The 18,059-nt window shown below is 39.5% G+C and overlaps 1 protein-coding gene across 6 annotated transcripts in view; it reads left to right on the forward strand.

The window, feature by feature from the left end:
• The window catches only part of USP32 (ubiquitin specific peptidase 32), a 101,026-nt gene that overhangs the window by 17,056 nt on the left and 65,911 nt on the right, over nt 1–18,059 (forward strand). For 4 of the 6 annotated variants that reach the window (XM_068909798.1, XM_068909799.1, XM_068909802.1 and 1 more), the window contains exon 1: nt 2,463–2,628. The exons of 1 other annotated variant lie outside the window; for it this stretch is intronic. In XM_068909798.1, the coding sequence (XP_068765899.1) occupies nt 2,571–2,628 (58 nt within the window). In that variant the 5' untranslated portion in view covers nt 2,463–2,570. Of the gene's footprint in view, nt 1–2,462; nt 2,629–7,155; nt 7,269–18,059 lie in introns of those variants that run through there. One more of the 6 variants, XM_068909800.1, reaches the window with a different exon arrangement.

Consider the following 18,059-nt stretch of genomic DNA (forward strand, 5'->3'; position numbering starts at 1 on the left):
AAAGCTTAATGCTGGCACAGACATAAGCTGTTAAATAATAAATTTAGCCTGAAATTAATAAGAATGTTCCTAATTACTAGAGGAAAAAAGGTCTGGAACAGTTTTCTAATGTGAGTTGTAGGGACAAAAAAAATGTATCTGCTTTTATGATGGAATTCGGTAAGCGCGTGAAGAGAGTTATAAACTGTGGCAGCTCCAATAGCATCAGATGGGAATCATTGTCCCAGCAGGTCTCTTCAGTCCTGTATATCTAAATGGTTTCATTTAGATGGTTTATCTTGCCCCTTTTTGCACTCACGGGCAAGAGTGATCAATGTTGCCCGAGAGTGTTTTGTCAGTTCTGTGGTATGCCTTGTTACGTACTCTCAGTTAAGTTATGAGTTCAAGAAGAACAAAAAAGAAGGTAGGAGAGTGAAGTGAAGAAGGGAGGTTAGGCAAGGATAAATTGTCAAGCCATGGAGAAATCGATGTGAAAACTGAAGAAATTGGTGTGAAAACAATAGACATCTGTCTTATGACACCACTGGGTTGCTTCATGTTTTAATTGCTTTCCTTAACTGCCCCACCAGTTTGGGTCTTGCTGTATCCCAGTGCAGCTTTTTGCTCCAAGCAAAATGGACTATGTATCATTATCTTTGTAATTCAGAGGAGCAACCAAAACATAAAGATTATTACTAGGCATAAGATCTCGTGGATACACCACAGCAGAGTCAGGAATTAAACCATATCTCCTCAGCTGTGAGTCAATACTTTAAAAAAGTGATCCATCACTAATGAAGCGTGGTACAATGAATGCCATTGTTAGAGGCTGTGGAATGCTTATTTAATCACAAGATTAAAGAGAAAGGCTTCTCCAGCTGTCTCTAATATTGCCTACTTAGGCTTAGGAGCATGCCATGTTTAATTCATTCTCCCAAGTATTTTTAAAAGTCTGTATTTAAACTGAAACGTGTCTGGGGGAGGCACTGTAAGGCATATTGAGAAGAGATATGTAAAAGTAGCACAGGAATTAGAGGATATAAGGGAGCTGAAAAGTCAGGGCTAAAAGACTAATATGTTTCAAGCGGCTAGTGGATGAAGTATACTCCCAGAAATTTCACTTTTACTTTTAAAAAGCACCAGCCCCTCTTTCCCCCTAATTCTCTGCTCCAGAGAGGCAAAAGGTTTGTTTGTGGCAGATGTTATGCATGAGTGTAGCAATTACTTTCTTTGTCACAAATCTGAAGTAAAAGACAACTCAGATGAAGGCAGAAAAGCTACGAGGAGGATTTACAAAGCTAAATTTGCCTCTAGTGTCTTTGCGCTTCAGTGGTGTTACGTGGGGACAAACTTGGCTTTCAAGCCAGCTCCTCTGTGAACAGCATTCCTGGCGTGGCAGATCAGATACGAGCTCGGTTGGAATGTTTGCTATCAAAATACCTCTGCGTGGACTTAAATCAATGAGAAATAACTTCTGCTTGACCTTTCTTTAGCTCTGATGTGGCATGATCATGCAGTAAGGAAACTGAAACTCCTCGGGACCAACTTGCAGCTGGTGTTTTCTCCAGGCTTTGCTGTTGTACAGGAACTATCCTTGCAATGAGCTGCCCTTGGAAATCCAGGTTTTCCTTCTATCTGAATTTCTGCTTGGTGGTGACCCAGGGTGCGTTACTAGCCTTAACGTTGTAACAAAGCCCTTTGGGAAATCTTCCCATTGTGTGGAAGCATTGGCCTGAATACAAAGAGCAAAAGAATACGCTAAAGAACGGCAAACAATAGAGGTATTTTTGCTTGTTTTACAATTTGCTCTGTCTTTCTGTTTCAGGCGCTGAAAGGGCGTTTTCTTAACGGTCTGGGCACTGCCCACTGTCACACCACAATGACACCTCTCCCTAGACGACTCTGTGAGACCGAGACGGAGCAAGTGCCAAATTTGTGTGTGTGGTGGCGGGGGGAAGTGCTCTTCCCCTCCGTAACGTGCGGCACGCCTGGGCGGCTCCTGAGGCGCCGGCCCTGTTGCATAAGCCCAGCTGTCTCCCTCTGGTGCCACTTCAGCTCTTGCCCGCTGCTCCCGCCCTTCCTCCCCCGGGCACCGCGCGCAGCCCTGTCAGCGTCGCCCGCCGCCGCTCCTCACGGCCGCCCCCTCCCCCGGCAACGGCGATTGGCGAGCGGCGAGCGGGAGGCGGGGCCGGCCCGTGTCACGTGATGCGGGCGGTGCCCGTGCCCGCCTTTGGTGGGCGGGGAGACGCTGTCCCCTCCGCGGCTTCGGCGCGCGACGTCCGTTAGGAGGCGCTAAGGGAGAGGGGGAGGAGGGGGTGGGGGGGGGAAGGGTGCGGGCGGCGCCGCAGGGCCGTGACAGTCCTCCCGCGCGTCACGTGACGCGGTGGGGGGGGGGCCGGTCGGGCTCCTCACGTGACCCGCCATGGAGACGGTGGCGGGGAGAGCGAGCGGCCGCCTCCTCCCCCCGGCCCCCCGCCCCGCCCCTCTCCCCCTCCCGCCCGCGCCCTGCGCTCCGGAGTCGCGAGCGGCGCAGCCCGGGCTCCGCGGCGCCGAGCCGGCCGGCCGGGCGAGGCCATGGACTGAGGGGCACCATGGGCGCCAAGGAGTCCCGCATCGGCTTCCTCAGCTACGATGAGGCCCTGCGAAGGGGTGAGGGGGCGCGGCGGGGCCTGCGGCCGGGCCGGGCCGGGCGGCGGGCAGGCGGGCGGGCCGCCCCCCCCCCCCCCCCCGCCGGTGCCGGGGCTGTCAGCGTGCGGTGGGGTGAGGCGACTCGGCGCCGCTCGCACCACCATGACAGACCCCGGCCGCCGAGGCACTTGCGCCGTTGCTCTACCTCAAGCTCCTTCCCCGCCCCCTTCCTTTCCTCCTTCCCCTTGCTTTTATATATACATATGATATACATATATATATATACACATATAATTTTCTGATTTTAATATCGGGGCCTGCTGCGAGGATCCTCTCGGTCTAGCTGCCTGCCAGCCGTGGCAGCAGCCCCGGGTGCCCCCGCGGCGGCGGGCGGAGGGCCGAGGCTGCCGGACCCTGCCGGTGCCTCGCAGCCCGCTCCGCCGGCGGCCTGGCCTTTGCCTGCCGCTTCCCGGCTCCCCGAGCGGCGGTGGGGAAGGGCGGCGGGGAACCCTGCGGTCCCGGTGTGAGAGGACGTGCCTGGCTTCTCCTTTGGCAGCGCTGCCTGTCGGTTCACCGCTTTCAGGCACATATTAGCTCCTCATGTTGACTTGCCGCTGGCCGTGATAGGGAGCGCAGGACCCGCATCTCTGGGTTGAAAGGTAGATGCAGCTTGCGTGGCTTATTACATATGTTGTTGTTTTAATCTGCTTCTAGGTTTCCTCCGGGAGAGTTTTTAAGAGGGAATAGAGAAGGAAAACATACACGTATTAAATGATAAATACTCGCAGCTGCAGGGTTCCAAGGCGACGGCAAGCTGCACCCTGTCACCTACCTTGCTCTAGAACTGATAGCCAAGTCCAAGGACAAAGAGGGATGATAATTATTCAGTAGTAAATGGTTTGCAGGGAGGGTAATTTTTTCTTTTATAATTATTGGTCTGCTGTGCATTGTTGGGATGTAGTTCAAGCAGTTCACCTGTTTGATATTTACAACACTGATGAAATTCATTCAGCTCAGACCAGTACATGGCTGCCCAGTTTTTTTTTTTTTTTTGCTTGTATCTGAGAGGTGATAATTGATGGAGGAAAATTGGGAGGAAATATTGAGTGCTAATTGAAGGGGAAATGGAGATAAATGTGAAATGGTATGTTTATTAATTATTTTTCCTTTTTTTTTTTTCATATGGTGGAGGCACTTAGGCATGCAATGCCAAATAGGAAATGGAGTAACACATTCTAAATACTGTCAAAAGAAAAAAATATATGACTCAAAGTCGTTTTCAATGTTGTCTTGAAAGATTTCACTTCTAGTGAGAGTATATGAAGTCTTTAAAAATGTGAATGTATGTATCTTAAGAGGAATTCGAGTGATAAAGGTAGTCTGGTGGTGGTGTGAAGTTGAATGTAACAGGAAGTGTTTGAAATAAGTTCTTTAGGGAAAAATACATTTGTTTGATTTACTTGTGTGTTCCAAAGTTCATAAATAAGAAAATATGAATGTTTTGAATTTTGAAGTTAGATTTATAGTCATGCACTGCTTCAAAATCTAGGGAGCTGATCTGGAAGTTTCATAATGAAAAGTTTACTTAATATTTTTTTTTTAAATAATTATTACTTAAAAGTATTTATTGCATAGTAGCTGTAATATTTTTCTTCATTGTTATTCTATCTGTATGAGGCCTTTAATACTGTTTTTTTGTAGGAGAACAGAAAGGTTCCTTTAGACTCTAATATAAATTCATGTTTTGGTAAATAACGATGTTGTTTACTTAGCTGGTGAATTATTGTATGTATAAAACAGGCTAGTTATCAAAACGTTATTGTTAGGGTCGTTCTCACTTGCACGAAACTGCTAGTGCTTGTGGTGTTTTTGTGAACACAAATGGCAAACAGTGGTAACGGCTAAACGTATATTTATATGTTTATATATTTTTTAAAAAAGTTAAATATATTTATGTATAACTAGGTGAACCTTCTTAACGTTTTGTCCTGGTTATTAAAAGGTGGGAAAGTTTTATATTAAGTAACGTTATACAAATTCTTCAACTGTGAATTCTTCCTAGGTAATCAACAGTGGTTAACTGTATTTCCAGAAGTAGTAATCATTCAGAATGCTCTGATCATATTTTTGAGACACTAATTTTCATTTCAGTTATTCAGAATATCTGGAAAAATACAATGCATGCTGCTATAACTACAAAAATGCATGCCTCTGTAAACTTTACAAAATAAGGCTGATTTGAGTTGTGAATGGCAGCAATTTTATTTATTTTTAATCTCATTTTGGGAGTAACCAAGAGAAGTGAAGGTGAGGAGAGTTTTTGTGGTTAAAGGCTGACAATATAAATAACTGTAGCTAAAATGTAACTTCTGTTCAAGGAGATGAAAATATGAAGGCAGTTTAGTGTTAATGGTGGTGGTTTTTTTAAACACCTTGGAGCATGAGACAGGGCTGTGATTTTTTCCGCTTCTGGACACAAACAGCCAGAGCTGACTGCACTGTGGATGAGGTGCCCGTGTGGATGTGCATGGTGAAATTGTTTTGTGTTCACCATCATAGGTTACACGCAGTCCTGTTAGTCTCCTTTTTCCCTCCTGGCCTGTAAATCTGCATCTGGTTGTGTTGCTTGGGAGTCAAAGCAGGGGATACTTTCAAGCCATCTCATGTTATGAATACTGCTGAATTATGGTAATCTGTCTTTATTTTCAACAGACAGAGGCACTGCTCTGCCTGTTGTTGTGAAGAAGGTATAGGTTTTGATCTTGCAGTGATCACTGTGTGTAGCTCTCCCTGGCCCTGTAGAGCTCGCTCTGAGATTGATAGTCCTTTTTTAAGGAGGTAAAGTCCATGTACGGTTCATTATTGAAGAAGTAAAAATAAGTGCTTTATTCCAAACTGTGCATAAGGTTATTGGTTATTTTCTCAATGGAAGTTTCTGATGGTAAAAACTGTTAATATGGCTCTTGGGTTTGTTGCCTTTTTTTCTTCTTAGCTCTGAGGTCCAGCAGCCTTTTTTTCTTCGGACAATGCTGCAAGTCAGGAAGGCTTCCCCAGCTCAATCGCTATTCCTTTTTGGTTTTGGTGCCTTTTCCAATGTACTCTTCTACAACTGTTCTCTTTGTTAGGCTGCCTGACTGTTCTCTCTTTTTGAGAACTGCCCGATGTTAGGTCTTGTCTTATGCTGAGGAGGTATCTGTCTAAAATCTGCCTTATCTTCTGCTTGTTCTGCCAGCAGCCTCAACACCTGATTCCTTAAAGGGTTGTCTTTGGGTCCATGTAGCTTCATAAAGGGAAGAGCTTTCTATTACAATAATATCAGCTGAAGTGCATCAGCTCCTGCGGTATGTTGTGTTGCATATAAAATACTTTAATAAAGGTTCCCCAGAAAAGAGGTGGGTACGTGCCATTAATTGATGGCCAATTTATTTTTGGATCCCAAAATAATTTATTTTCCAAAGACTGTTAATATATGCTATTTAAGTAACTTTTTGAGCATAATCAGATCCAGATTGTAAATTTATAAAGGTACTTGAAAATTATGAGATTACAGAAGTCAATGTTTCCGTGAATACTTTGTCAAGAAAGCAGATCACGCAAACTCGTGCTGTATTCGGCTTATGTATGCTGCATATTTACTCAGGTAACCGCTTTAACAAAAGAAACGTTGGCAAATAATCATGGATCAGTAAAACTTGTGCTGGAGAGGAAGGCTGGGTTTTCCATAGCAAATCTGCTAAAAGCAAAGGAAATTACTCTTGTGTGTATGCTGGGATGGAAGAAGGGGATGCTGCAATGACATCGGTGTGGTCAACAAGCATATTGCTCAGAGAAACGAGTGGCTGTTGATAGGTCTGTTTTATTGTGTTGGGTTTGTGCACAGTGATTTCCAAATAAGAAAGAGCAAATATTATGCTGTCTTTGGAAAACATGTGTGTGATTAAAACACCTGCTAATACAGAGGCAGAGCTTACAGAAGCGTGAGTTTCACAGGATTTACCTCTGAACAGGTCACGAAGTAGTATTTTTAGAAGTCAGTTTTCTGCAGTTTGTGTATCTCAAAGATTCTATCAACTTTAGGACAACACCAAGCCCTTCAAAACAATGAAAGCCTGCTCTTAACACAGAAATATTACTTAAAACTCTTCCCGGTAATGGCTAATGTTTTATGATGGGCAGAGGATAAATCTTGATAATGACCTTTTGTGTCTCAGTGTAATTAGAAAAATGACTACATTTGTTTTATTTAAATCAATGCACATGTAGCTGGTATCTGAATGTTAACATCCTCAGATCTAATCAATCTTCTGACAAAAGGATGATGGAAGACTTGTGCAAACATGTAATCATCTATTTGAGGTTGTCCTAATGTCAGCATCATGATAAAGTCCATGGACTCAGCCTAGAGCCCTTACAGGAGACTGCTTTTTATAATTCCTGGCTATGAAACTATTTAAATCCTAGATGCATTTATTTAGAGAGAATGAATAGGGATGCATTTTAGTTGTTTATTGTCTTTTCTTATATTCCATGGAAGCAATTGTTCTACATCCTTTTCTTTCATCTCTAAAAGGCAGTACTTGGATAGCCTGAGTAGATGAACATTCTCCTGCTATTCCTCAGGACACCTTATTTTCTAGGGATGTAAAGCTGTGCCCTGACAGGTAAGGGGATTTGAATGACATGATAAAAATGCTTAGATCTCTCTTTGTTTTGTTTCGTTTTTGTTTTGTTTTTTGCTGTCATAATTCATGGAATCCACCATTGAGATGGTCTAGATTATTCAGGGAGACTTGTTACGTCAACCAGTATCTGATGGCTTTAGGGCTCTGGCATGTGATTAAAGCAGGTATGAATGCATAGTTTCATGCTTCCTGTTTATAAATCTGTAGAGCTGCAAGGAGTCACTCAAATTCACAGAGCGGTAATTATTTCACAACTTTAGCATTCAGTGCTAATGCCTGTTTTGGGAGGATACCTCAGTAGCCTTAGCTCAACATGTAATGCCTAAGTAAGTGGCTTGAGGAATTTTACTTAAACCGCCACAAACTGATTTAAGAGGCTATTACTAGAAGAGAGGTTATTTACCTGCAACTCTTCTGCAAAGTCACAGTGACACTTTCTCTTCTTTTACTCAAGGTTCCAAGTTCAGAGAAATGAACTAGATCAGTGGTTTTCCACCTCTTCTTATTTGTAACTGCTTAAATTATTTGCTATTGGTAATGAGGAACATTTGTACCCTGAACCTAAGTCAGCTAATAGTAAGTTTCCTTTCTTGATATGCCTTTTGTGGACTTTTAGAAGTTCTTTATGAAACATGGTCTGAAAACTTCTAAATTGGAGAAAACTGCCTTCAGCTCAGCCTTCTGAGAGTGCTGTGGTTCTGAAAGAACTGATCGTTTACCTTCTGGTGGGCTTTCAGTGATTCTCAGTTGCTTCCTAAGTACAGCTGTATCAAGCATGGCAGTAACTTGGTTCTCAAATGTTGGATGTATGTGTAATGATGCAAGTTGGATAGAACAGGAGTTCAGAATGCAGGCATTCAATACGCAAGATGTGGTTGAAACCCTCAAAAACCTAGAAGTTTTCTTTGAAGTTTTATTCAGTAAATGCTGGGGGTCCTTTAACTTCTCACTTGAACAAATGAAATGTGTCCCTAAATAATAGTAGTCTCTCAACATTAGATGCATTTTTCTCCTGTCAGCAGGTTACTAGAGATTCAAATCAAAGTGATCAGGAAAGCTGCTGAGCAAAGGTAAATAGATGATACCATTCCAGCTGTGGTGGCTGGAAGTCAGAGGATAAGCTGAACAAATGCGTGTTTTGCATGTTAAACATCTTAGTATATGGTAGCAGTACACTATCACACAATTTTATAATATATTTTCTTATATTGATGTTGTAAAGTTGATTACGTGGAATGCTCTTTCATGTTACAGAATGTGTAAGTTATCAAAGATAAAGGCATGTAACTCTTGTTCTGCTTTATTTTTCATATTTGTATGAATGAAATTGAGTTATGCGTGCTTGTTTCTTCCTGATCAGTTTCACTTTCTAGTTCTCGCTCTCAACAGTAGCGCATATGTATATGCAGTGTGTATGTGCAATTTGTATATATTTAAATATACATCTCCAGAGAAATTGTGAAACTTCTGTCCTTAGAGGTTTTCAGGATCCAGCTGGACAAAGTCATAAGCAATCTGGTGCGAGTTCATTGTTGATCCAGCCTTAAGCACGAGGTTGAAGTAGATGGCCTCCTGAGGTCCTTTCCAACCTGAAGGAGTCTATGAAATATTTATATTCATCTTAAATTTCGTAAAGCCTTGTGTTTATGAACTGTAACTTCGGGGGCCTATATCTACCTGACGGTGTCCTAGAGAAATAATAAAATAGACAAAAATAGAAATTGAGAAGCTTTTCAAAGTGATATGTAGCATCACTAATGAAACTTTAAAGGGGGAGGGGGGAAAGAGGGCTACGTGAGTCTTGTTATCCTTGACCTATATCAGGCTCTCTGGCCTCTGGCACTATGGGAGAGATCAGTAAAACAACCCTCTTCCCGGTCTTGTATTCAAAGGGAAGCCAGCCTACTGTCTCATTTCATAAAATAACTGAGGCATTCAGTTCTTTAGTACTCAGAAAGATGAGATGGTATTAAAAAAATGTGCTTGTGAAGGGATGACAAGCTTTGTAAGAATAAAACAGAGCATAGTATTAACAAGTTTTATGATTAGGTGAGACATGATATGTCTATTTAATTCTGTAAATTAAGAGTATTATACAACTGCTGCTTTGTGATAGGACTGTTTTTTTTAATACTTGAAAACAATCAAACATTTCTAATGTCTGTCACTTTCAAATGACGGGATATCTTCTGGGAACTGAGTATATATTTTTGGTTAGTGAGTGAATTTACATTTATCCCAAATAATTTGGATATGGGGAGTGTCAGATTAGTTGTCCTTTAGGTCTCATGAGTTTTATGTTCTTGAGGTCTTATGGTGTCTGTATGACTTAGCTACTAATTATGTTTAAAAGAATCTTCCTCTCTGGTTCAAGAAGTTCAAAATGCAGTGAGCTGGTAGAAAAGAAACGGAGGAGGCATAGAACAGAAGTGTACTTCCAAATAACTTAGTTGTTTCTGACTACTGACTAAGTTATTTCGCGGACTGTTGAAAGCCAGAAGTATTCGGCTGTTTTTTATTAAGGCCTACTGGGTTATTTAACAGTAATTATTAATTTTGGAAGATTTGCTCAGCAGGGAGCTGTGCCTCCACTTGAGTCCTGCTGAGCCAGGTGGATGCTATGCTCCTCTTTGGGAGCTGGCAGCATTGATTTGCTGCTGCTGGGAGTGCACTAATTTGGTGCCTGGTTTGGTGTCTTGACGTGGAATCTTACAGAGTAAGGTACTTTATTGCAGGCCATTCTGAAGCGGTGTTTTTAAGGATCAGAAGTGTGAGAGGTTTTTCTGCCTGTCCTTGACTGATACTTCTTTGCCTCAATTTTGTAGTGTGTGATGTGTTTGCCATTGCCTTGGTTACTGCATCACAGGTAGCTAGCTGCACTAAACTATATGCTGATAATTTACAGAATTATTTTGAACAACATGTGGGGTTCAGTGAAGGTTATTCTGCAGCACGGTTTGAACTGCAAAGTCTCTTGTCAGGTGAGCTCCAGTTAAGTGTTTGCGGATAGCTGAGTAATACGAGGAATGAGCCAGTGCAATGGAAAGTGTGCTGCAGGCGTATGCAGCCCTTCCAGGTTTTACCTACATATTTTTCAGAATGACATTATACAGTCTAGTCTTTGATATTGTTCATAATAAAAACTGCAGATTTCTCTAGTTTAGGTTCCTGTATAAGCAAGAAAGCTTTGAGAGTTTAATTCTAAATAAGCCTTTCATTTTTAAAGTATTTTTAAAACAAGTTACTTCTTAAATTTGTTATGAAGTTTGAAGCATTTGCTTTTTCTTTAAGGTATACTTAGTCTAAACAACTATGAATATCCATGTGATGTTTACTGAAAGACTACAAAAAGCATCTTTAACATTTAATTTTCATATGAAAAGGTCATTTACATAATGAGACAATGAAGCCTTTGGGCAAAGATGAATGTAGAAGAAAAATCCATTAATATAGATTCTGCCTAAGAGTTTGAAAGGGTCTAATTCACAAAACTTTGAATACTATATTATTGCTAGCACTTACTGGAATAAAAATATTCTGCTTGCCTAAAGAGTGGCAAAATCCTAATGCACATTATCTTTTGTGATTTCTTCGGGGACATCTTGCTTTTGTTAGTGATGATGATTTCTGTATAACTTTAGTCTTTTCAGCTTAGCTGTATAATAATACTTAGCATTTCTGTGCTACCTAATGAATCTTAACACCTCTGAGAAGTGGGTTTCTTACTCACCTGTGTTTACAAGTGAGAAGGATTGGCATAGTCTTTCTTACAGGCAGGGACAGGTTTGGAAAGAGTACATCTATTTTAACAGCAGTTTTGTTAAACTGATGTAAAATGTCTTTTGGGTTTCTGATTCTTAATGTCCATAAGCTTGGTCTCAGATCTTGATTTGAAACAGAACGAGTCCGCACATAGTTTTTTTAGTGATTTAACCAAATCTATTTAAAAACTGATGCAAGTTAGAAGAATGCTGTGATTTATTACATTTAGACCGTTAGGTCACTCTTCGTAGTGAGAATAAAAACAGACAATCCACTATTTTAGTGTAATCCTCACATGTAATTAGTGTTGAAAATGTGGCTGAGTGCTAGGAGACAGAGATGTATATTGGTTGGAGGAATCATCTAATAGTTTAAAAAATATATACTAGAATTTGCAACAAGGCCTTTTTTAATTTTGAGGAAAAATAGGATATGCCTGAGAGAGGCCTGGATGAATTATAACCAAGGCAGTTTGCAGTGACCTGGATTTATTTGCCGTTGTGTGCATTATTTAATATAAAAATAGCCAAAGCACTGAAACTGTTACCTCCACTGAATCGTTACCTCTGCTGAAATCATTAGCTATCGTGGGTAAAGGTGACTTGGCGTCTCAAATGACATGCAGTGATCTCCAGGATTTAAAATTCTCCTGTCTTTTCCCCTATCAGAGTGCATAACAAACGTTTACTATGACATGAAAATGTGCTGATGAGGCTAATAATTCATTGTGCCTACCATGTAGTATATATGTGGCAGAATAACAATCTCTTTTCTGGAACAGTATTCATAAGCTGTGCGGGTTAATGCATTTACCTGTGCATTAAGATAGAATGCACTGCAAAGGGTTGCTGGAAAGGGAAATTGTTGAATGGAAGAGGAAGCTAACAGGATAGCCGCTAACTTGTAACGGATAACTTTAGACAAACTGAGAAGACAGGCAGAATCATAATCTGGCCTTACACCTTACCCAGATACTTTAATCTTGGACTTGTAGTATAATTTTAAACAATTAGTGATACCTTCTGTAACTTAGAAAGTGATTTGGCTTCTCTTCTGGTCAGGTTCTCTGCAGTTCCATGTAATAAACAGTAGAGAAGGGCAGTATAGAACTGATTTGGAGTGGGGCAGTGAAATCAGTCACAGAAGTGCCATACCGTGTTTCTAGCCATCAACTACAAAGGAAAAATGAAACTATACTTTGCAGTATCTTATGTAACATTTATTTTGATGATGATTTTCTTATGTTCAAATGCTTTGAAGCTGTTTCATTTAGTCCTGAAGGTAACAGTTGACTTGAAGCTATAAAAGGGTGAAAAGGAAGGTCCAACTTGTCTCCAAAGTGATTTCTCATACAAAATTCTAACTTTCTCTTTTTTACTTTTTTTCCTAAAAAAAGAACTTCAATGGTCATGCAACATCAGATTTTAAGCTGTAGAATAAGGAAAAAAAAAAGAAATAAAACTTTATTCTGTGCTTACAAGTCCTAGGGAGAAATCATTCAAAAGCAAGGCTTTGTCCTTGATACTTTAGGAGTAATGTTACAATTGTACAGAGTCTGAATTGGGCCCTGACTAGACCCGAAAGCTATGAGAAAGAAGTAATGTCAGACTGAAGTAGGAGGTAATTACATTTGACATAAAAATATATTCCTTGTCCTTTAAAAGTAACACCAGTTACATCTTTCAAGTTCTTCCTCAGCTGAGCTCTGTCTTCTATCCACATTGCATAGATCTTTTTGTTAGCTGATGATTTTTCAATTTACATCCCCCCATACAATTTAATATTAAAGTATTTAATAGTTAAATGTGTCTTTACATTTGTATTTCGAATTGATATTTCCTGATCTAGTGATGATTGAAATGCTCAGGTTTTCCCTGATAGTAGGCTGCTTTGGCAGGAAGTCATGATCTGTAACGCTTTGTTAGTTATATGCTACTGTCCTGATGGAACTCTGCAAATAATCATAGGAATAATTTAATTGGAAATTTGGAAATTGTTTTAAATGATCTGTGTTATTACATTGGTTCTGAAAATTGTGTTTTTAAAATTCTGAAACCGTGAATGAAAAAAATTTGGAAAAACTTCAGAAACCTAAGCAGAACAGGAAGTGCCGGATTTAATAAGTCTGTGGACACAGAGAAAATGAATGTGAAAGTGTTGGGATAATAATCATGAGAACTTCGGTTTTGCAGATTAAGTTTATTCTATAAATAAACTTTAATATGCCACCATGAGTCTATTCTGGGCTGGAGAAGTGCTTCCTTTTAATCCATGTTTCTAGTAGTTAAGTGATGTCTGGAACAAAATCTTATTCTGTGCTGGAAATTTCCTAGTCTTGTAAAGAAGAATTTTGCCACGTTTCACCTAGCAGTATGGTGCAGTTAAATTCTGGATTTGAGTTTAGAAATTAGAAAAGTGGTTTTGTCTATCTTATAGCGGAAATAGCATTGCTTTAAGAAAAATAATCATCAGGAGTTAGTGCAGTCAGTATAGCCTGCTCTGTGTTTTGTGGTTAATGAAGGTTGTTATCAGTGGAAAAGTAATCCAGCAACTTTTTGGTGTCTCTCTACCTTTCTTGCAGATACTGATAGGATTTCTCTTTCCCTTAAAAAAAAAAAAAAAAAAAAGTTACAGCCAATCTTTTTGCAATAACTAATTCCCCACCTTTCTGTGTTACCTGACACTCAGTGTTGTCTTCTCATCACCTTGCTTAAAGAGTGATTGTATAGCAATGTCTTGTTGACTAGTCTTATTCCCTAAATATTGAGTAAATTGAAAGTAGAGACAGGTTAAAGGAGGAAGGAAACGTAATATATGCTAATTCTAATATAGAACACTGGCTAAATATCTGCAAAAGCCATAGAGTATTACAAGAACAGAGGTTAAAAAGCAGAATGTAAAAATATTTGGTAAGTATATCTTTATATGAAATGTTCATAATTTATTATGTAAATATACTGCTTTTAATGGAAACTGTGATGTCGCTGGGGGGGGGGTATCCTGTGGATCTCTTCAGTGGGAGACTCCAACTGCTTAAGCTATTCAGGGCATTGTAGCTCTTTAGGATTAAGTCATTCTAGTACTTTTTCTTTTTCTATACTTCTCTTGTGAAATGGAAGACAGCGTATTTATATGGAACTATGAAATTGGAGTCATCACATCAGTCTGAACTGGTCAGTGGGAGCAGAATTACTGGAAGATGGTTTGACAGAAAGCACGTTAGATCGTGTATCTAAATGCCTATTTTCTTCCGTTTAATTTAAAATTTGGGGCAGTCAACTGTTATCCACCTGGATACCTAGTATATGATGTGACGCTATAGAAATGCTTATAAAATCAACAAGTGCAATCCAAACTAATCTCTTGATTGCTAATTATGCAAAATAATGATTATTCTATAACTTTCCCTATTGATATGATGAGTCCTTAAACTTCTAAAAAGTTATCGGTCACATTCCTTTATAATTCTTTGACGTTTCTGTATGAGAGCGGTAAATTTTGGTGGGATATACAATGCCATTACTTGAGTGTCAGAAATGTGAGAGTCAAGTGGTCAGATAATGTTTATTACTAGGTATAAAACAGAACAAAATTTTGTTTTAAAGTATGCTACCCTTTGACTTACTAAGATGGCAAGAGACAGTAGGTGCCTCTGCTTACGGATGTTGCACTGTTACTTTGGGTTAGGGTGATGTCTTTCCTCTCACAGGCTGTAGCAGAGATGATGTAAGTGCCTCTTTGGCTTGAACCACATGTGGATCAGATGAATGTAGGACCTTAAGAATAATATACATTTAATCATGAATGTTTTTAAATTTTGTAATAAAATATAAGCCATACTTAAAGCTAATGTGGCATAACACTTAGTCTTTCAGGGTAGTTCTTCAAAATGTTAGTCCTCAGATGTTTATGGAGAATTCTCTTAGCAGTAGGTATAGCCACGGAAATGGAATTTGGAAATAGCGAAGCTACCTGTTTGCTATCATATGTTAAAAACCATGTCTGATTCAATTCTTATTGTTCTACCAAAGGCTTAACAGGGGCTCAGAACGTGTTAGTTTTTAATGTTTTATTTCTTGGCTATAGGCTAGTTTCTCTATTTCTGATTCTGGTTGGTTATTTTCAGCCCTTTACAGGCTTAACAAACTCGTTACTGTGTGTTTATAACCATGTAACAGAAGACATAATTTTGTGATCTGATTCACCCTTCTTTGCATCTGTGTTTGAGATTATTTTTCAGATGGATTTATCCCCGAGAGTTGGGGATAGGAACACTCAAAACAGAGAACCTTTTATTGTCTGTCAGTTGTATGTGTACCTGTATGTATGTGACATGTTGTTTATGTCAAAACGTGACTTCCAAGTGAGTAACCTTTTTTCTTTTAATTGCTTAGAAATTAAGATTTAGCTAGCTCTAAATAGGTCTTTGAATCTATTGTCATTCTTCCTTTATTTGTCGTGGTACTTATGTACTATGCTGAATTATGCCTATGAATATGCCTTTTTTAACCGCCAAAGACTAACCTTTGATTAAATACTTGATCAAAAGTATACCAGCAATCACAAATTATTATTCCTTCCCTCTTTTCCTTATTGCTTTAATACACATGTATTTCAGTAAGTGCAATGAAGAGAGTATCAGCTTGTTCCAGATTTGAGAGACAAGAGCTCTTGCTGAAAGTCTGGAGAGCCATTTGCTAGTGAAACAGTTAGCAATTCAATGATGATAACTAGATGTCAAAGTTAATTTTTTTTGTAAGAGGAAGGAAAAGATTCACGCTTCTTTGAGAAGTGCTATGTCTGAAGGCTCAATAAACTAAGAAGGATTTATATGGTGAATATACATCGCAGAGAAAATGAAAAATTTAATTTAAAATGAATTTGCCATTTCCAGGTAATACAGGAAATAGATTATCATACCATCTGTGTAAGTAAAATCCTGGTCTAAGTAGTGTCTTAACACATTTTACATTAATGGTGAAACTTGAGTCAATGTGAAAGAAACATTAAATAGATGGAAGATTCACTTTTCCCAAACAGGAACCTAGACTGTCGGAAAAGAGTTTGAGCCCATTTTCTGTCATAAATTTATCAGGTCCATAGCGGCTAGCTAATCTTACTAAAACCGATCGTCTTCCAATTATTAGTCTACAAGGCTATAGAAAACAAGGCCTTACTACAAAGCTATGGAAAACACTGCTTGCCTACACAGCAGTTGCTGATTATTCTTAATTTTAATTTTTTATTAAAGAGCAGTATCATTTTATAATATAGATGCATTAAGAATCTAGACTGTTGGAAGAGAGGATATGGAGCATTTGTTAGATTAGGATTTATTTTGTAGCAAGCTCCTTATGCATAGTTTGCTTTTGCAGTAGTACCTTAAACTTCTTTCCAGAGTATTGCTTGTACCTGAAAAAGGCTGAATTCTCTTTAGGGACTATTGTTACCTCCGAGTTTGATTTTTGTAGGTTATTTCTTTGATAAAAGTTATATAATTTTGTGTATCTTAACGAGTATAAGTGTCTAGATGATTTTCATGGTGGTAATAAAATGGAAGGAGCTTTTGTGAATTGTGACCGAAGCTGCTGTTCTCTATGACAATGGAAGACTTCAGTCAGTTTGCAAGCAAAACTCACCAAGTGCCACGTTTCCACGCTTGGCTGTGCTGCTCAGGTTACTGAGTGGTATCTCTTTTTCTAGAGGGAGCAATAGTTTCTTCAGAACATCTAGAGCAATACCAGCACCCCATCTGGGAGGAAGCGATATGTGCTCTGACAAGGGCCTGTAGCCTGGAGAGGTGGCATCCTATGATTAGTCAGGGCTGGAAATAACTTTGTTCCGTCGCTGGGAAGGAGTTTACCAGTTCTGTGATTGATACAGTAATTGGTTTTGGCCTTAAGGTTGCAGTCTGTCGCACTTAAATTTGCTGTATTATGTGTGGTAAAACTTATTTTAATGATCTTCAGAGATTTCTGAATTTTCAGGTTCTTTCAGCTTTCTCCTATGGCTTACAAGGTTGGACCGGCAAGCATATAAAACTAGGCTTTTATTTAATTCTTGAGGGTATAAAATATAGCCAGTAAGCTTCAAGTTCTCAGATGGTGGGAGGATTATTTCACTGTTGGGGCTATTATGTAGCAATTCCCATCCACGCTAGTAGTATGGGGAAGGTTGTCACAGAACCTGTAGTGATTAGCTTTGCTTGAAGCAAACATAATCCAAATAGCAATGTGACAGTGTGTGCCCTGGTGAAGGTACTTTACAGATGAATAAAACAGGCTAATAATACTTAATAACATTCTTTTTGAGGATGGTAGCTGTGAGAAGTAAGCTCTTTGAAGATTAAAACTGTCGCATGAATGCTAAGTGTTCATGTTACAGAAAATTGGCAAATCCTATTGTAATAACTAAATCTTCTTCCACTCTCCTCACACACGATATTAAATCTTTGATATGCATTATGGTTAGGTCTAATAGAACCAAGAGCTTTATCCTCAGGATGAGGCGCTACTACCAAAAAATAAAGAATAGGTAGGAGGAAAAAAATAAAAATGGCTTCAATAATCTGAACTTTTTTTTAAATACCAAAACTCTGTTGCTGTTATCCTTAAATTCCTGTGGCACAGTTATTGGTAAATGTTAAGACTGTTAAGTCTTTAGTGAGATGCACTGGGTAGTTTGAATGGTGCCCTTTTTGATATTCTGGTCACAAGAGATTCCTTAAGAGGATTAACTGTTTTGTTTTTGGAGGTGGGGGGGATTGTGTGATTGTGTGCTTCCCCTGCCCCCCAGTAGTCTCAGGTGGGTTTAGTGTGTGTGTTTGGGTGGGTGGGGGGAGGGCTTTTTTTTTTTTTTTTTCTTTGTCATAGCTGGTTCATTTATCTCAATTGCATTTTGAAGTTTATTTTTTTTTTTCTATTTGGGATTATTCCTAAACATGCTCTACGTTTACTTGCATCTTTTACCTCTTTGAAGCTTTTCAGTAATTGATTTGGTTCTTGACAA

This window comes from Struthio camelus, chromosome 16 (genome assembly GCF_040807025.1).
Source record: "Struthio camelus isolate bStrCam1 chromosome 16, bStrCam1.hap1, whole genome shotgun sequence".
Classification (NCBI taxonomy): domain Eukaryota; kingdom Metazoa; phylum Chordata; class Aves; order Struthioniformes; family Struthionidae; genus Struthio; species Struthio camelus.